The 20,025-nt window shown below is 41.3% G+C and overlaps 1 protein-coding gene across 5 annotated transcripts in view; it reads left to right on the top strand.

The window, feature by feature from the left end:
- Positions 1 to 9,506, top strand: part of sbf2 (SET binding factor 2) — a 106,129-nt gene extending 96,623 nt beyond the window's left edge. For 2 of the 5 annotated variants that reach the window (XM_088992446.1, XM_088992443.1), the window contains exons 36-42: positions 100 to 227; positions 676 to 900; positions 983 to 1,084; positions 2,181 to 2,371; positions 6,549 to 6,636; positions 6,709 to 6,840; positions 8,568 to 9,506. In XM_088992446.1, coding sequence (XP_088848572.1) covers positions 100 to 227; positions 676 to 900; positions 983 to 1,084; positions 2,181 to 2,371; positions 6,549 to 6,636; positions 6,709 to 6,840; positions 8,568 to 8,666 — 965 coding nt within the window. In that variant the 3' untranslated portion in view covers positions 8,667 to 9,506. Of the gene's footprint in view, positions 1 to 99; positions 228 to 675; positions 901 to 982; positions 1,091 to 2,180; positions 2,372 to 6,548; positions 6,637 to 6,708; positions 6,841 to 8,567 lie in introns of all 5 variants that reach the window. The other 3 variants (XM_088992444.1, XM_088992442.1, XM_088992445.1) reach the window with 2 other exon arrangements.
- Positions 9,507 to 20,025: the final 10,519 nt, after the last annotated feature.

The following is a 20,025-nucleotide window of genomic DNA, read 5'->3' as shown; positions in this document are numbered from 1 at the left end:
GGCCAGCTGACAAAATCCCTCTGCAATTTCTTTTCAACACAAAGAAAGCAATCTGTGGAAGCAATAATTCTTGTTGTGTCTTCTCTTATTGTCCGACAGGCCTGTTATTTGACGATAAGGGTGACAAGCAGGCGAGGAAAGGCATTTGCATCTGGGACTGCATCAACAGGATGCATCGGCGGAGTCCAATCTTCTTCAACTATCTGTACAACGCATCAGAGAGCGAAGTGAGTTTCCCTCTCGGGGCGCATTTTGTCGCTATGCTTTTTCATCTTGACCTTGGATGAGACGATCCATCCACGTTCAACCACTTCATCCAATTGCAATCAAATTCTTATACTTTTTTTGCCTGCCTCCCTTCACAAGAATAAATACATCTATAAAGCAGCTATAAACAATATTAGATGGCCAAGCCACCTATGTGGTTGCTTTTATACGGATAAACTGTCTTGATGACAAAGTCTTGCCGCTCTTCACAATATAGAGGCTGTTTCTCAACCTGAATCACTTTCTCATTGACCACAACAGCGGACTTTAATTGTCTTACACTTCATTCTATTTTGCTTTTCTACTTTCATTTCTTTCATAATTTTGCTGCCGTGAAATCTAAATTTCTCCACTGCGAGACTAATAAAGGCAAATCCAATCCAATCCAAAACCGTTCTGCTCTCGTAGACCATTCTCAAACCATCATTTGCCATCCCCAACCTGAAGACGTGGGACTTCTTTACTGACGAAACGCTGTCGACGGGGCCGTGTTACGACTGCCGATTGATGGCGGCGAGGTCAGACAACTCTGAGGAGCCCCAGACCATCTCCAGCAGCAAAAGGAGAATCGTGTGGCCTTGCTACAGCAGCGTGAGCCATGCTCAGCCCGATGCCATCACCAAGCTGCTTTCTGTAAGACTTTGAAACCTCAGACGGGTCTTTCTCTCTCTTCTACCAGTTTTTTAAAAACGTCCGTTGCTTTTGTGTACTGCAGGACATTGAGAAGCTGGAGGTAGAGATGAACCACAACCCAGAGAGATGGCAAACCATTCTGGATAGGGTCCTCATTAGTATCCAGGAAGACCTCAAACAAGAAGTAAATGTCAGTCCGTCTATCAATCCGTAGCTTATAGCTCATGTCCTCATTACAGAAGTGTCACCAGATCGCAGGGATCTTTGATTCTCACTGACTCAAATACGAGGGGGCAGTATTTGTCTTTTGTACAGCCGCCCCCATTTCAAGCTCAGATAACTAAAGACCCATATAACTTGGATTGGATTGGATTTGCCTTTATTAGTCTCACAGTGGAGAAATGTACATTTCACAGCAGCAAAGTGATGAAAGGAATGAAAGTGGAAAAACAAAAAAGTAAAAAAACAGCATAAAAAATTACAATTACAAAAAAATGGCATACAAGGAATTATATACATTTGCTGTTCAGATGGCTAGTTTTTTAACCCTTTCTGCTATGGGGTTATGACAGTAGACAGCATATCATGTTATCAGGTCACAAGGTGCATGAAAGTATTCATGTTGGTTCCATCAGCCTCAATACAAATGTAGATTGAAACATATCTGAGGCCAGAACTGCTATCAACCGCCATCTTTCTAAACCACTCCAAGCTCACATGAAATTGTACACCCGCATTGAACAGTCACACGTCCGCACTAATTTCTCCTCAGGTCCTGTCACCATTAAATCAATCAGAGGAGCTAAGCTAAATTAGTCCTGCATGACATGCAGCTTGTGAGCTATTGTAGCCTGACACTGTCCTACCACAACTCCTCTAAGTCACTCATCATCGCTTTCATTGCAACAAATAAGCTGCATATCTGTTTGTAAAATATGGATGAAGCTGCAAAGTTCGCTGGTTTCACACTCTTACTACGATTAAGTGAAAGACAGATGGTCAAGCAGTGTGTTTTTGAATTATTAAGTATTATAGATAGATCCAACTTGCCTCTTTCTATTAAGATGGACCATCTATTCTAACACTCTTAGCTAAACCAGACTTATTTTGAAAAGGTTAATATTTTTCTGTAAATACTGAAAAAAACTCAATTGCAAAAGAATCAGTGGAGGTTTTTTTGGATGCAATGTGGCAGCCCTGTTGAAAAATAAACCTTCACTTTTCCTTCTCCACCACAGCACAATCTGTCATCTTGAGCGCATTTTTTTTGTGTTCTGCAGCTCTGCAAGCCGTCCCTGTCCATTTCCGGCCTCATTCCAACATCCAGCCTTCAGGCTCTCCAGCGGCGCTCCATGCTGCACCTGCCAGACAGCAGCCTGGTGGAGAACCGTGGCACGGCCACGTCCAATGGGATCAACCGCCGCGCCGCCACACTTTACAACCAGTTCACCCCCAAGAGCGAGGAGAACAGGTGGGGCGGGAGGCCAGTTCGTGGGGGTAACAGTTCATTTACTAAGCAGGGGCCTGCTACTGAGTTACAGCTGGAGAATGTCGTGTGAGATGGTGGCGCTGAAGAGGTTGAAGTACATAATCTTGGCGCTCACCTGTGGATAATTTCCCCCCCTCAGCCGCAAATATGAATACAGTGATACCTCGGCTTACGAACGCTTTAGCTAACGAACTTTTTGCTTTACAAACGTTAAATTTGCGAGAATAGAATCTTGGTATACAAACAATTTTTCAGGAAACACACGGAGCGCCACAATGAGTGATGTGTCGTTCGCGAACGAACCGGTTATTGGAGCTCCTAACAATGAGCTGAAAATGGCAGCCGGCTTTTTTTTCCTCTATTCCCCCCTAAAAAAAGTGAAAAGGTGAGAACATGGATAGAAAACAGTTAAATTTGGACTCGTTTCAACTTTATTGATAGTTCAAAGGCAGAATGTAGACTGCAAGGTTAATATACCCCATCAATCAGGCTCCACAAATCAGAATCAGAAAACCTTTATTTGTAATAATAATAATAATAATAATAATCATTTCATTTATAAGCGCCTTTCAAAACTCGCACAAGCCATTTGTATAATTTGAAGAGAACATACAAGCAAGGGAACCAGGTATTAATGAAGTTTCTAGTGTGTCTGCCTGCATCTTTTGCTGTTGCAATATCACAACTTCTAAGATGTACAACCCAGACCTCCTTGAGATACTTTATGCAAAAAGCTATCCATTCCATCAAGCCATCAACGACCATCACAAAGGTAAATAAAACGACTTTGTTATACAGTACAGTTTATTTCTTTAATTACAATCTTCTTTTCCTTTCGGCTTTTCCCTTCAAGGGGTCGCCACAGCAAATCAGTGTCCTCCATCTTTAGAGGTTTGATCCGCATGTTTGTTTTGGCCAAGCTTTTACGTCGGATGCCCTTCCTGACACTACCCTCTGTATTTATCCCGGCTTGGGACCAGCACAATACCATAGCATATTTATTATACATAAAATAAGGTATATTATGTGTAGTGTTAAGGCTTATTTAGTTGAAAGTTATGTTTTATGGCGACCTGGGAATGGATTATTCTCATTTTAATGGTTTCCTATGGGACATTAATGTTTGGAATACACACTTTTCGCCTTACACACACTTTCTGGGAACCAATTTAGTTTGGAGGCCAGGGTATCACTGTACTATAGTTACCCAAATCAATTTCCACAGATGGATTTCCAATATGGTGTCTGAGGTTTATAATTGAACACTTTTCACACTTCTTCTGCAATGTATTGCTTGATACATGATCATTCCAAGTTAATCAACATACATTTGCACATCCATGACTTCGTTCCTAAAACGCTGAAGTACGGATATAATCTCCAAAACAAAGGTGTCCAACTCTTCAAGAAACTTCCAGCTGAGTTGCCTCTCTTAAAACGAACGGCAAGACTGCAACCTGCATAATGCTGTGTTGGGGTCACTATTTGTTTGTGTGCGCTACATCATGCTCACAGTATCCACCACATGTGGAAAGCCTTCCTACTAGTGAGGACAAAGAATTTAGTGAATACGGAGTCTATGGTAGATCAGTCGGATATCACCTAAACCACAGGTACGTCTGTTTAAGCTCTCAGTCGTACCGGAGTGGTCCATCGCTGAAAAGGTTTCTTCAGCCGTCATCTGTACTTCTTTGAAGGTGTCGGACGTTTCGCTTCTTATCCCAGAAACTTTGTCAACAAACTAAAGTCTTACTGGTAGTATAGGCCCTATATATACATCCCTACTGTCCAAACGTGGCGGTGCCGGACTCTGCTATGATAGGTCCCTGCTCTCAGGTTAATCTGGCTAATCTGTACATGGGAGAGATGGAGAAACAGGCCCTCACATCCTTGCCGGGGACAAAACCTAGACACTGGTTTAGATATGTGGACGATACTTTTGTCATAATTAAAAAAACAAGAAATTCAATCCTTCACAGCTCACCTCAACTCAGTAGATATCAATCTTAAATTTACTCGCGAGGACATTAAAGAGAACCAACTCGCCTTTTTGGATTGTAAATTATAGAAGAGGACAGCGCTAAAAACAGAAGTCTTTATGAAGGCTATCCACACTGACCAATACTTACTTTTCGATTCTAACCACCCTTTACAACACAAACTAGGAGTTATCAGAACCCTCCAGCATAGGGCTAAATTAATACCAAAAAGCATCGAAGGTAGAGAAAAGGAGTCAAAACATATCAGGAGAGCACTCACTAACTGTGGGTACACTCAGTGATCATTTAACAAATGTCAGAAAGAAAGAACAGGGAATGAAACCAAAAATCCTGAAGATACAAAAAGGAGACGAGTAGCAGTACCTTACATTGCAGGAGTTTCTGAAAAACTACAAAGAGTCCTTTGCAAACACAAAATTCCCACTTATTTCAAACCGATAAACGGCTTAAGGCAAAAATTAGTACATCCAAAAGATAGGCTGCCAAATGAAAAACAAAGTAATGTAGTTTATTCAATACATTGTAAGAATGAAAATTGTAAAGAGCAGTACATTGATTGGGCAGACTAAACACATTCTCAAAGACTTCATCAACATCGCAGGGATAATACTAGTGGGCCTCAATCGGCAGTACATATGCACCTAAAAGCTAGCAACTACTCATTTAACGCCAATGAGGTTAAATTTTTAGCGAAAGAACATAGATGAATTGAAAGGGGAGTAAAAAAAGCGATTTTCATAAAACAGCTAAATCCTTCTTTAAACCGAGATGGTGGGATGAGGTTCAATTTGGATCGTTTGTACAACAGCCTACTTGGGCAAAATAGGATTAGTAATTCTGATGAGGTGATACCGGTCGAAGTGGGGCAATCAGGCCAGTCGTTAGAACAATAGGAACAATCAGTGGAGCGGCAGGGAGTAGTCCTCTGCTCCCCCCAACCTGAGAGCATGGACCTATCATAGGAGAGTCCGGCACCGCCATGTCTGGACAGTAGGGATATATATATAGGGCCTAAACTACCAGTAAGACTTTAGTTTGCTGACGAAGTTTCTGGGATAAGAAGCGAAACGTCCGACACCTTCAAAGAAGTACAGATGATGGCTGAAGAAACCTTTTCATTGATAAATCACAGGTATCAAAGTCAATTAATACAACGTGGAGGAGATGTAACATTCCAATGGTTTCCCCAAATTCTTCACGGCCCACCGAGAGGAAACCGTAACTACAATGTGGCCCGCGGCAAAAAAGACTTGGACACCCCTGACCTAAATACTCGAGCAATGTTCTGTGTATTTTAGAACCTTAACTCGTATGTATGTACAAGTGTGCTCTTTGTGCTGCCTGATATGACAATTAAGCACGTTAGTAGGCCAATTGACTTTTGTACCACAACTGGTGCCATATTTTGCCTACTATTATGCATTTAAACTGTTCTAGTCAACACCAACAAACTCCATCAATGAGCATTTGTCACACATTAGAAGCACTGAAATGCCCACTAATAGTTTTGCCTCACGAGTAATATTGTTTGTCCGAACGAGACACTAGAAGTCATCAAGTGGACAGAAATGCAATACAATAATAATAATAATAATAATAATTAAAAAGGACACTTTAGTCACAGACAAGCATAGGTACTATAATAAGTAAAATACAATCACAAATAAAATGCAATAAATAAAATACAATTATAAATAGAAACAGAGAGAGCTACACAGAAAATGCCATTTTAAATAGGTGGGTTTTGAGATGGGACTTGAAGGTGGGAAAAGAATCGATGTTACGAATGTTGGGAGGAAGTGAGTTCCAAAGTTTGGGGGCAGAGCAGCTGAAGGCTCTGTCACCCATCGTGCTGAGACGGGTGGAGGCGGAGAGGATCTGAGGGAACGAGAGGGAATAGAAATTTGAAGAGGGTCAGATAGGTATGGGGGGGGGGGCAAGGTACGTACGTAAAAATACAATACCTAGTGAGAAAAACACAAATAGTAATACACATTTTTTTTTCATTCTGCTCGGGCACTGAATTACGAGCTGTCTCGTACCACCTTAAGCTCGATATGAAGAATATCGAATTAATGTTCAAAATCATTTGGCCAAGCAGTAGGGCAACTCCGTATCATAAAACGGTTCCAATGATTCAGCTTATGGATTCCTGGCAGGTCGTATGAAGGCGTCCTGTACAAGCGAGGAGCCCTGCTCAAAGGTTGGAAGCCTCGTTGGTTCGTGCTGGACATTACCAAGCACCAGGTGAGGCAACTTCCTGGTAGGAAGCGCCACAGAGCGTTCAGACTTTGTGACCTGACCTGTTTATCTTTGTAGATGAGGTACTACGACACCGGCGAGGACACCAATTGTCGAGGTCACATCGAGCTGGCAGAGGTGGAGTCGGTTCTCATCGCCACGCCGACCACCGGCGCGCCCAAACACATCAGTGAAAAGGCTTTCTTTGACGTGAGTTCGCAACGTTCGTTTGCTCATTTGATCCCCGAAATCATCAGCGGCAAAGTATTGACCGCGCTTAGTTTCGGTTGTATTTGTTTATTTGTTTCTTCTGCTGAGGTAAACTGTATTTTTGTCCTTCATTTATCTCATTTAAAGGACAACCGACGTCTCCAGACAAGTTGTGTCCATAATTTGTAAAACGGCTTCAAATGACTTCTACTGAGCGTATTTTACAAAGAATCGCGCTGAATATTCCGGAAGTCTTGTTTTTAAGTTGGTGACGAGTCCGTACGTGACGTCACTGAAGGAACGCCCCTGACCGAAAAAAGGACACATTGTAGAAGTCCTTCCATCACGTCAATGCATTTGGCTGTACTTGGCTGGTCTGAAAACTTTGTGTAGCACCAAAAGAGGGCGACAAAGCTCCATGGAAGGAATTAATCAGCCTGTGGAAACGGGCTGATTAATCCCTCACACGAAACTTGGTCGCCATTTTCTGCCTCTTTTTTGCTTGCTACATTTCCCCCCAATGTTGCCTCAAAATAAATCCTTTAATCGATTGCAAACATGTATGCTTTCCTCTTCAGAACTATTTGAATCATATTCATAACTGGATGTGTAACAAGAAAGCATATTCTCAGAATCTGAAGCATTGTTTTGATTCACTAGCAATGCAAGACGTCTTTGCGTGACGTCACCAACTGGGGGTGGGACTTCCTGAAAATGCCCAATTCGCAGCTCAATTTTTTGCAGATTTTGGACACTTTAAGTCATTTTTATTGGTGTTTTACATTTGAATAAAAATATAATACTGCGTGTTTTGGGTATTTTAGATGCTATAAAACGTTTTTCTGATGTCAGTTAGGAAACAAAAAAAGTGATGTCGGTTGTCCTTTAATAATCAGGTACAGTGATACCTCAGCTTATGAACTTAATTGGTTCTCAGAAAGTGCGTGTTAAAAATGAGAATAATCCGTTTCCAGGTCCCCATAAAACATAATTTTCTACTAAATAAGCCTTAAAACTACACAAAATATACATTATTTTATGTATAATAAATATGCTATTGGATTGTAATTAAATAAACTGTACTATATAATAAAGTCGTTTTCTTTACCTTTGTGATGGTCATTGATGTAGTTGCCTCTTGATGATATCCGAGTGAAGTTGCCTTGCTTATCGGCGATAATACCCTCACTCACACAGTCCCCTGCTAGCTGCTTTTCGTTAATCCAAATCAACAGACGTTTTTCAACCTCTTCTATTGCCTGAGACTGTTGCTTTGACAACACAGAAACACCCTTAGCCACACATAGCAATGGTCGATTTAGCATACTGGTACTGGGACGCTAAGTCACACAAACGCACACCTTGTTTGTGTTTCTCGATGATTTCCTTCTTCTGCTCGACCGTAATTTTGTTTTGTGTCCTCTTCAGCTTAACATTAGCCTGTGGTGGGGTCTTTTTCAGTCCTACAATAACAAAAGTACTCCCCTTGATAACAAACCACGTCTGCACTCAAAGAAGAGTGGAAAACTCATCCGCCAGCCACCGTGGTGCTGTTCGACCGTGTGGTTTGGTGTTCATCCAGCGAAAACTAGTTTGTTAGCCAAGACTATATTCTCGCGAATTTAATATTCAAGAGGCAAAAAGTTTGTAAGCTAAAGCGTTCATAAGCTGATGTATCCCTGTATTTGATTTTGTGTGTGTGCATGTGTTTGTTTTCCTCCCATTAGTTGAAGACCAGCAAAAGAGTGTATAACTTCTGTGCGTCAGACGCAGCCAGTGCTCAACTGTGGATGGACAAAATCCAGAACTGCATCTCTGACGCCTGAAACGTGCCGCCGTGAGGTCGAGCGAGGTTATCCCTGGTGGGCCGGAGGGAGACGTCAGAGACAGCTCATCAGCATCCCCCCCGTCCTCCCCCCTTCCGACATTTTACCTTTTTAGGGACCACAGCTGCCATCACAGCTCACTGTATAGGAGGAGGTAGGACCACTTCAAAGCAAAAAGGCTTTGCTGGCCGTCCCAACTGGGCACCATTTTGTAATGGAAAAGTTGTATTTTACTACTAGAAGTTACTGCTGCTTCGTGTTGAATGCGCACACATGACAAGGCAATTTGTTGCACTTAGGAATGCACTCCCAAAGTGAGGCGGAAGCCATTTTGTTAGCTTTTCAATTCAGACGACAAGTGAGCAGTCCCTCCAGCTTGGTTACGTTTTCAATTCAAGATGAAAAAGAAAACACTTTGCACAGCCAGTTCAAAAGTTACCTGACCTTTTTGTTCTATTTAAATGTTTTTTGTGAAATCTCCATTAGGCCTCATGATGTCAAATTGTGGGAATTTTTTTCCATGTCTTTGTTTATGTACATATTTGTGTCTCTTTGATTTTGTAAAGCAAAAGTTTTCTCACCTTCTTGATGCCACTGATAATTATTTCTTGAAAGTTACTATCGCAAATACCGAGTGGCCTCTTCCTCTTTGTCTAAAGACAGACTTTTATGTTTTTGTCTTTTTAGGCCTTTTAACAAAACAAATATATACTGTTGCATCAAAACAAAATGAAGCAATTCAAAGATATCAGCGACTTTGTGACTGCATCCTTTTACGGTGTTGTTGTGCCAACCTGAATTGTTTTTTGGGGGGGGAATAAACATGATTGAAATAAGAAATTGTGCTTTTATTAGTGCATGTGCGTGAGTCGGCCTTCTTCCACCATAAAACGTCATAAGCGGCTTATTCCCATCAATGGTTATCTGAAGCTAATTGGATTGGATTGGATTTGCCTTTATTAGTCTCGCGGTGGAGAAATATACATTTCACAGCAGCAAAGTTATGAAAGAAATGAAATGCTCACTGCAATGACTTGCAGTGAGCTCTCAGGCTATCTTACTTTCAGATGATGCACTGGCATGCCCGTGTTAAGAGAGCTTCGTGGTTGGCTCAGAGAGAAACCACATTTAAGTTTCAGTGTTCAGGACTATACTGTAAGAAAGACACGGGCAAAAAAATGGCATCTATGGGAGAGATCCCTGGCGAAAAGCACTGCTGTCCAAAAAGAACACGCAGGCTCATCTCGCATATGCCAAAAGACATACTGATGATCCTCAAGACTTTTGGAAAAACATTCCGTGGAGTCAGGAGGGGAAAATGAAACTTTATGGACGATATGCGGCCTGTTACGTCTGGGGTAAAAACGGTAACGCATTTGAAAAAAAAAAGAACATTATTCCAACAGTGAAAAATGGCACCAGGACCAGGACACCTTGCTGTGATTGATGAGACAATGAATTCTGCTGTCTACCAGAAAATCATACGCCTGACAATCGGTTTACTTCCCATCACGATTATTGCTTTATTTTGGTGATTGCTAGTCTCGGACTAAAATTGACCAGAGAGAAATGAGTTAATCCGAGTGGACTCAAAGTGTTTGGGCATGCGTGGACCAGGCAGGAGTAGGAGGATGTCCGATCAACCTCGATGACTAAAGAAAACACAAAAAAACAAGCTCCTTGGAAAACATGATGGTTGCACCCATCATCTAAAACTTAACCACTTCCATGAGTTGCGACCCTTCTTGAACACATCATTTTTTTAACCCTCCGCCTTTCCACCCTGTGTACCATTGTGGAAGGAAGCCTTCTGACCAAATTTCAGAAAAGCTTTCCAACAAGAACTGTGGAACAATGCCACAGCCACAGACTTGTTCTTCTCTTGTTGCATTCCCGCAAAAAGAACCCATGAGGAGGATGCGGATATTTGGTATAATCCACTTTGACGAGTGAGCATTATTGATGTTACGTAAGCCCAATGTGGCGAATAATACTGCAACTATGTAAGCAACAATCAACACTAAATTGAGTCCAGCTTCGGCAACCCCCCCCCCCCACACACACACACACACACACGCACGAACTGTAAATTGGGCACACAGACCCAAGAAGTACACTGACATTATGCCAGTATAACATCATTATACGCATATTTATTGAGAATGTCTTCATTGTGAGACAAAAAAAAAAAAAAAAAACATTCGTTTGGCAATTTCCATACTCGGCACGGCAGCCAATCAGAATCCTGCTTTGTGCTTCGGACTATACCGTGACTGTAAAGTGTAAAGTTTTGAAAGGCATAGAGAGAGGAATCCACGTGGCTTTTAGTAGACAACGCAAGGCAAACATTGCATTGTGCACCATGACGACAACTGGAGCAAAATCTTCAGCAAGGGATAATTACCATAAATTAAGCAAGGGAGCATTTGTGGTAGGTACTTCCTTAATTTAAAAAAATGTATACTTCGCAACAATGTTTGTTTTTTTTTTTTTTTTTTTGTTTTTTTTGTTTTTTTTGCGATTAGTCATCTTATTGTGTTTCAAGTTGTGAAAAATGGGGCAGGCAACTTTATGGCCGAGCAGGCAACTTTTCAGAGTTGACTGCCCGGGTGTCCGCTAACTTTTTGTCATGAATTTCAGACACTGACTATGTGCGGGTATTTTTATGACACTTTTTTGTGCAGTTGTACATTTCAGTCTCCTGACATTTTCTTTTGTCCGGAAAATACTTTGTTTTATATTTTGACCGCCAACCCCCTTAACCCCTTCAATTCTGCTGCTGTAGATTGCCAATTTCCCCATTGTGGGACAATGAAAGGCTTTCTGATTCTGATAACCATATACAGTCATTAACATTCATCAGCATTGCTTTCTGGGATAGATAAAGAAACGTGTGTTTCTCGCACTTCATGCTCCGGCGGGGCCGTTAGCTTCCAGCTAGCTTCTGGCCAGCTATCCCAATGTGTTTATGATAAGAAAATGCGTCAGTATTTATGAGGAGCAGTTAAAGACAGAAATGTTGCTCTCTCAAAAGAAGCAAAAAAAACATGAAATACAATTTCAAATTTTGGGTGGCTGTACATTAATTACTATGTGAACAAATCACGAAACAGAACAAGGCCTTGATGCTCGCGAGTCGAGTTGATGTGTTTTTGTGATGCCGGTGAAACTTTTAGCCCATGAGGTCACCCAGCAAATACACATCTGTCAGACTTTTTTTCAGTTTAGATGAAGAAATGTCGGAGAGGAATCCAAATGAATTTGTTACGGGTGATTTTCGGTGTGAAACATGAGGCGAGACAACTGGAGATGTTCTCTCAGTTGGAATGCTTATGTGATTGTGAGAGTTGGACATGGCGGGGGAGGAAGAGGCACCGCATTTTTATTCGCTGAGATATAGATACTTTGCATACGTAGAAGAAGTCATGTGCTCTTTACGCTTTTTGTGGAGCAGGGATGGACACACTCTTTGGGCAAATGTGGGGAATTGAGCCAATTATCTATTCAAAAAACGAGTATTTGAAAGAAATGTATTGTTTTAGTTTGAATCAATGTGCTTAAAACCATTCATAAGTCCTTCTTCTACCATAGTCCTTTGGACTGCGCAGCCGCCTTCCTTCTCATGTAATGGCCCAATCCATCTTCTTACTGCAGATACACCAGGATTGTTTTATTTATTTATTTATTTTTAACTGTTTTGTATTAAAAACTAAATCTGATAAAATATTAATCGCACCTGTTTGACATCTGTTATGCATTTATGTACGCGTTATATTGGATTGGATTGGATTGGATATGCCTTTATTAGTCTCACAGTGGAGAAATTTACATTTCACAGCAGCAAAGACCTATATTAATTGTTAAAATCTCTATGTTCATGATATCACTTGATCAATTAGACATAAAGTCGGCTAAGTTGCACTATTTCCATTTAACATGTCCCATGATTTGGCATTATGAAAAAAGTAATGAAATCAAAGAAAACATGAATGAAAAGTAATGAAATCAAAGAACATTGACACCTGGCGATACTCAAAAGCATAATCTGATGCATGTATTATTGCTGATATTGTACCTTAACAGGTGTAAATACACAAAAAAACCTTATCAACCTCCAAAAAAAGATCGCCGAAGTTGGAAAAAGGTGCATATGTTTGGTGCTGGCAAAATCTCCTAAAATCGATTTACATTCTTAGTTAAACCGATCATTTGACTGTAACCCTCAAACAAATTGACTAATCAATATAATCAGCGTTTGCTTTATTATTTTTGTGTTTTCTGGACAAAAAAATGGTGGATAAAATGATTTAGGAGGGTGACGATACGAACAATAAAAATGCTGCTAAATGTTTCGATGAAACATTTGACACGAGTCATGACAGACCGAGTAAGATGGTCTTATGCTACCCTCTAGCGGACATTTACTGCCAGAAGATCCGTGGAGAAAAATGAGTTCATCAAATCCTACGCAGTGAATCATTCGGTCAATGTAGTCAAGGTACGACAGTGTGTAATTGACAAATGGATGTCAACATCTGAGGTGATGTCATTGTTCCTTCATGGACTTTGACCTTAGTGATACTTGCTCTCCTGTCAGAACTTCTTCCTCAGCTCAAGCTCCACGTCGGTCGCAGAGGCTGGCCCCAGTTGGTCACCATCTGGGGATTCTTGTGACCAACAAGACAACACAGCAACATCTTTGAACAAGATGGGTAAGCTTTCTCAAGATTTCTCATTTCAATTTTTTACTTATTTACAACCAATCAATCAAATTAACGAGATACCTCCGCTGACGAACGCTTCAGCTCATGAACTTTTGGCGAGCATAGTCTCTGCTTTTCGGCAGGCGAACCAAACCACACGGCGCCGCGGTGACTGGCAGACTAGTTTTCGTCACCCCCTTTCTTTGAGTGTGGATGTGGTTTGTTATCGAGTCGAGTACTTTTGCTATTATGGGACCAAAAAGACCCCACCACAGTCTAGTATAAGCCTAAGAAGACACAAACGAAAATTACAGTCGAGCAGAAGGAGATTATCGAAAAACACGAACAAGGTGTGCGTTTGTGTGACGTAGCGTCCCAGTACCAGTACACTAAGTCGACCATTGCTTTCATCCTTAAGAACAAGGAAGATATTAAGGGTGCGTGTGTGTCTAAGGGTGTTACTGTGTTGTCTAAGCAATGCTTGATTTGGATTAACAAAAAGCAGCTCGCAGGGGACAGTGTGAGTGAGGGTATTATCGCCGAGGAAGCACGGCAACTTCACTCTGATATCATCAAGAGGCAACTACATCAACGACCACCAAAAAGGTAAATAAAACGACTTTATTATACAGTACAGTTTATTTCTTTAATTACAATACAATAGCACACATATTATACATAAAATAAGGTATATTTTGTGTAGTTTTAAGGCTCATTTAGTAGAAAAGTATGTTTTATGGGGACCTGGGAACAGATTATTCTCATTTTAATGGTTTCTTTTTGGAAATAAATGTTCAGAAGACGAACTTTTCGCCTTACACACACTTTCTGGGAACCAATTAAGTTCGTGAGCTGGGGTATCACTGTAATCATTAAAAAAGACGATTTTTTTGTGTGTGTGTAAATTTCACAAAACGTTGTAATATTCAGAAATATTTTAAATCGATTGCATTCAGCAATTATGATGTATAAAAGTGATATATAAAAAGTATTGAAGGTACATTTCAAATTGTTTATTTTAGTATGATGCCGTGCTTTCATATGAACAGCAAATAAACAATGAATGACATAATTGTGGCAAATAATAAAACATTCTCCATTTCAGATGATTTATAAGGATTGTTTTGGTTGACAATTTCTGATACATCTATCAGTTCACCAATTATTTCATGAGATAAATAAATAAATAAAAATGACAACATTGAAGTAAAATAAAACACATTGTACCTGGCTGTATGAGACGCACCAGTCCTTCATGTTTGGCCACTTGGTCTTTCCACTTCTTGGTGTTATTCGAGGCTCGCTCCAGATTCCTCGACACCTCCTATGTGATGTGGATGTCAGCGTGTCAGAAATTATGTGCAGGGTCGCTGTTATGGGGAGAGAAGTGATGATGATCCAAAGGGCAGATGACTGAAAAGGGACCATAGAAGTAGAAATAAATAAGCTTGCTATTATCTCAGTCAGTTCGCGATATGGCAGAGAAGTACCGCTAGATTTCTTTAACTAGTTCAACCCTCCTGAGCACAACCTGTCATGATCTGGTTGGTGACCAACGGGTGGCGCTGTCAGCTGCACCTGCACTGGTGCTGGTCATCCCGATCAGTGGCAGACTGCCACGTTCTGATTGGCGACCAACGGGTAGCGCTGTTGGCCCTGCCTGCAGCCGCGCAGGTGTTGGTCATTCCAATCAGTGGCAGTCAAAAGGACTCCCGGCACGACCATTCAGTGTCGGGTCATTGCATTGTATGCTGTGCATGTTTGTTTCATCTTGGCAGACTCTTGTTCTTGTTTTTTCTTTCATATTTTGTGTTTTTCTGTTCAGATGATTTTGATGTTTTAGATATTGTCCCTGCTGACGTTATTTTAATATAATCTGTCCTATACAACCTGCTGCTCCCTCCTGCCTGCTTTTTTGGGATCCACAACCACCATGCAGCTTGTAAACGGTGACACAACCAAGGCGAGGGGAAAATACAATACATAGGGACATATTAATCCTATATACCAAACTTAGACTCATATGCCAACATAGAACACATTTTTGTCAAGAAAACTTATTGTAAAATTGCATGTGCATTTTATCTTCACGAGCAGTTTGTTTCTATACATTCATTTTGGTACATTTTTTATTGAACTTTAAAGGACAACCGACGTCTCCGGACAAGTTGTGTCCATAATTTGTAAACTGGCTTCAAATGACTTCTACTGAGCGTATATTACAAAGATTCCACCACATATAGCTATATTTTACGTTTTAAGACTCGCGCTGAATATTCCGGAAGTCTTGTTTTTGAGTTGGTGACGAGTCCGTACGTGACGTAACTAAAGGACCTCGCTTCACTGTAAAAAAGACGCATTGTAGCGGTCCTTCCATCACGTGAATGTATTTTGCTGTACCTGTTTGGTCTGGGGACCTCGTGTTGCACCTAAAAGCCGCCAGGAAGCCACAAGAGGGCGTCCAAGCGCCATATAAGGAATTTATCAGCCTGTGTAAACGGAGGTGGCCACAGGATGTCGCCATTTTGTGCCTCTTTTTTTGGGTGAGAGATTTTCCCCCAATGTTGCCTCAAAATGGCACAAATAAATTCTTTAATCGATTGCAAACATGTATGCTTTCGGAACTATTTGAATCATATTTGTCACTGGATGTGGAACAAGAAAGCATATTCTCCGAATCTGAAGCCATTGTTTTGATTCACTAGCAATGCAAGACGTCTTGGCGTGACGTCACGAACTGGGGGCGGGACTTTCTGAAAATTTCATTTTTTTTGTAGATTTTTGGACACCAAGTCATTTTTATTGGTGTTTTGCATTTGACTAAAAATATCTTACTGCGTGTTTTGGGTATTTTAGATGCTATAAAATATTTTTCTGGTGTCAGTTAAAAAACAAAAAAGTGACGTTGGTTGTCCTTTAAAGGACAACCAACGTCTCCGGCCGGACAAGTTGTGTTCATAATTTGTAAAATCGCTTCAAATGACTTCTACTAAGATTCCACCGCATATAGCTATATTTTACGTTTTAAGACTCGCGCTGAATATTCCAAAAGTCTTGTTTTTGAGATGGTGACGAGTCCTCACCCTACGTCACTGAAGGAACGCCCCTCACCGAGAAAGGACATACCTTGCATCACCTCGATGCATTTTGCGGTACTTTGTTTGGTCTGAAAATTTCGTGTTGATGGCGAAATTAGAAGGAAAACACATAATATAATGCAATGGTGAATCGTTGTATGTTACACCGAGACAACTCTTTAATATTCGTTGACAAAAATTCCAAGGTGAAGAATAAAACTACTTCCAACTGAGCTCTGCCGCCATCTTCTGCATTTTCTGTGACACTACACCTCAGTCTTGATCTGTCAAAATGACCCTGAAGACCTTCTTTGTGATTGTTTAGAACCATGTTCGTTACGCCCTGACTGCTTTAAGCCATACAGTGATTTGTTGAGCTTAGATACCAAACGTTCTCCTGTTTGTTACCTGGTCTCAAACCTTCAGGTTGCTCCTCATATAATTCACAGTCCATTGGGGCATGGAGATATGCAGTCTTCACGTCCATTTGGTGTAGGGTGAGATCTTCTTGCACAGCCACCTGCATCAGTGCTTGAATGAAATTCATATTAGCTGTCGGCGAAAATGTCTTTCTGTAGTCAATTCCGTCCACTTGACCAAATCATTTTGCCACAAATCTGTCTTTACAAGTCTCAGATCCATCTGGGTTTTCTTTCACCGTATACACCCAGCGACCTCCCACTGCTTGTTTGCCCTTAGGTAGCGGGGTCAGTGAAAGTATCATTTTCTTTCAGGGATTCCATCTCCTCTTCCATTAAAGTAGCCCACATTTTTTTATTTTTCAGATTGCATAGCCTCTTTAAAAGTCCTACGTACACCATGTTACTTTGTAGAAATAGTCAATATTTTCGGCTTTGTCATCATCACTTAGTTTTACATATGTACTCCTTTAAATATTCTGGAGCCCTTTTTTGTCTTTTAGGAAACCTTTCTGGACAGTAGGGATATACGTATATATATAGGGTCTAAACAACCAGTAGTTTGCTGACGAAGTTTCTTGGATAAGAAGCGAAACGTCCGACACCTTCAAAGTACAGATAACGGCTGAAGAAACCTTTTCATCCATATGCACAAAAAGTTAATTGAATATATAATAACGATGACCAGCAATTGCAGGGCGCTCACCTTTAACTGAGACTTGGACACTTTCCCACACTGGTCCACGTCCAGGGCTGTGAAAGCGTGCCATGTAGACTTTAAAAGGTCTTCACGAAACCATATTTTACTCTCTAATATAGGATCCCCGCGCGTGTGATTAAGTATTTGTGTTTCTTGGGTGGTCTTGCTCGCGCGAGTCGATTCATGGTGGGGTCCTCCGATCTTTTGGCAAACCCAACAAAGCTTGGTGAAAGCACCATGTTGTGCGCATTTGGAAACTGGCCTCTGCGAATGTATTTTAGCATGCAAACGGCCCGTTTTAAAGGCCACCTCTGGTTAAAATCGGTTATATCTTGAGCTTCAATAGTTCAGTCGATTGTACCCCTGAATTGAAACCAATGCTATTAGTTTTGGTTCACTTTTCCCGGAAAATTAATGACTATGGGCGTTTGTTAAAGTGACAAAATGTGAAATACATTCACCCAATAAATGTTAAGAAACGCTGCTTCAAATGTCTGTGTAAGCTCTCAGTCGTACAGGAGTGGTCCATCGATGAGGTTTCTTCTGCGGTCATCTGTCCTTTGAAGATGTCGGACATTTTCGCTTCTATGCACCTAAATGCTAGCAACCACACATTTGATGACAGTGAGGTTAAAATCTTAGCGAAATAAAAAGATGGTTTGAAAGGGGAGTAAAAGCTATTTTCATAAGACAGAAAACCCTTGAGTAATTCGCCAGGGTGGGGTGAGGTTTAATTTGGATCGTACTTACAATACGATTCTTAGGCAACATAGGCTTAGTTATGCGGATGAGGTGATACCAGGGCAAATGGGGCAATCAGGCCAGTCGTTGACCCCAGTCAGGCAGGACAATAGAAGTAATCAGTCAAGGTAATCAGTGTAGCCTCAGGGAATAGACCTCTGCTCCCCCCAACCTGAGAGCAGGGACCTATCATAGCAGCATCTCGCACCGCCATGTCTGGACACTAGGGAAGAGTAGCTCCATGAATACATCAAAGAGAAGGCTCCAACGGATGATGTACTCACAGAATGTCTCAGACAATGGGGAACAGAGGATGAGGTGCTGGAAGAGGTACAATCATGGGGGGAAAAGCCCCTACACGGGATGTACCACCGAACCATAACAGAAGTGGCTGATCTCAAGAAGTCCTATCAGTAGCTAGAGGGCTGGCCTAAAGGACAGCACGGAGGCACTCATCCTGGCTGCTCAAGGGCAGGCCCTGAACGCCAGAGTCATAGAGGCAGGGATATACCACACCAGGAGAGACCCAAGGTGTAGGTTGTGCAAAGAAGCACCTGAGACAATCCAACACATAACTGCAGGGTGTAAGAAGCCTACATGGAGCGCCAGAACCAGGTGGCTGACAGTCTACCGAAACATCTGTGCGGAGTATGGACTGGAAACCCCAAGGTCAAAATGGGAAAGACCTCCAAAGGTAGTAGAGAATGACCGAGCAAAGATCCTGTGGGACTTCCAGATACAGACTGACAAGATGGTAATGGCCAACCAACCAGATATCGTGGTCATAGATAAAGGGCAAAGGAAAGCGGTTGTCGTGGATGTAGCGGTCCTGAGTGACAGAAACATCAGAAAGAAGGAACGTGAGAAAACCGAGAAATACCAAGGGCTCAGAGAGGAGCTGGAGAGAGCCTGGAAGGTAAAGGTGACAGTCGTGCCTGTGGTGGTCGGAGCACTCGGGGCAGTGACCCCCAAACTCGACGAGTGGTTGCAACAGATCCCGGGAAAAACATCGGATATCTCGGTCCAGAAAAGCGCAGTGATGGGAACAGCACAGATACTGCGCAGAACCCTCAAGCTTCCTGGCCTCTGGTAGAGGACACAAGCTAAAATGGGTGACAGACACCACCCATGAGACGAGGATTTTTTTAGGGCCAAAACTATCAGCAAATTTGAGTTCAGACGAAGCCTGTTGGATAAGTGAAACGTCCGAGACCTTCAAAGAGGTACAGATGACGGCGCAAGAAATCTCATCGGCTGCTTCAAATGGTTAAAATCAGGGGTGTCCATACTTCTTGGAAAGGGGGGCAGTTTTGATGTGTTAAAAATGTAGGGGCCTACCTGGGCCAGACATTGATTTTATGACAAAAGCTGTGGGGGCAGATGAAAATTGACCATGAGCCAGACTTTGGACTTAAATAAAATTTTATCTCAGGTCAGTTTATATATATATATATATATATATATATATATATATATATATATATATATATATATATATATATATATATATATATATATATATATATATATAATACCGTGCACTATTGGACAGTTCAGAGGAATTATCAAATTCTGAATGGCCATTTGTAGGTCAAATCCATTACACATTTCAGAAGACGGTTAATTTGGGCTTTAAGGCTACAATGAAAATGCTGTAAATACAGTATGAAGCATGCATATGGAAATGTGACAATTCTGCTTTGAATTAAAGAAATGGTA

The sequence above is a fragment of the Hippocampus bargibanti genome, linkage group LG03 (assembly GCF_051943395.1).
Source record: "Hippocampus bargibanti isolate YZ-2025 linkage group LG03, ASM5194339v1, whole genome shotgun sequence".
Taxonomy (NCBI): Eukaryota; Metazoa; Chordata; class Actinopteri; order Syngnathiformes; family Syngnathidae; genus Hippocampus; species Hippocampus bargibanti.
This window is presented reverse-complemented; position numbering and strand designations above follow the sequence as displayed.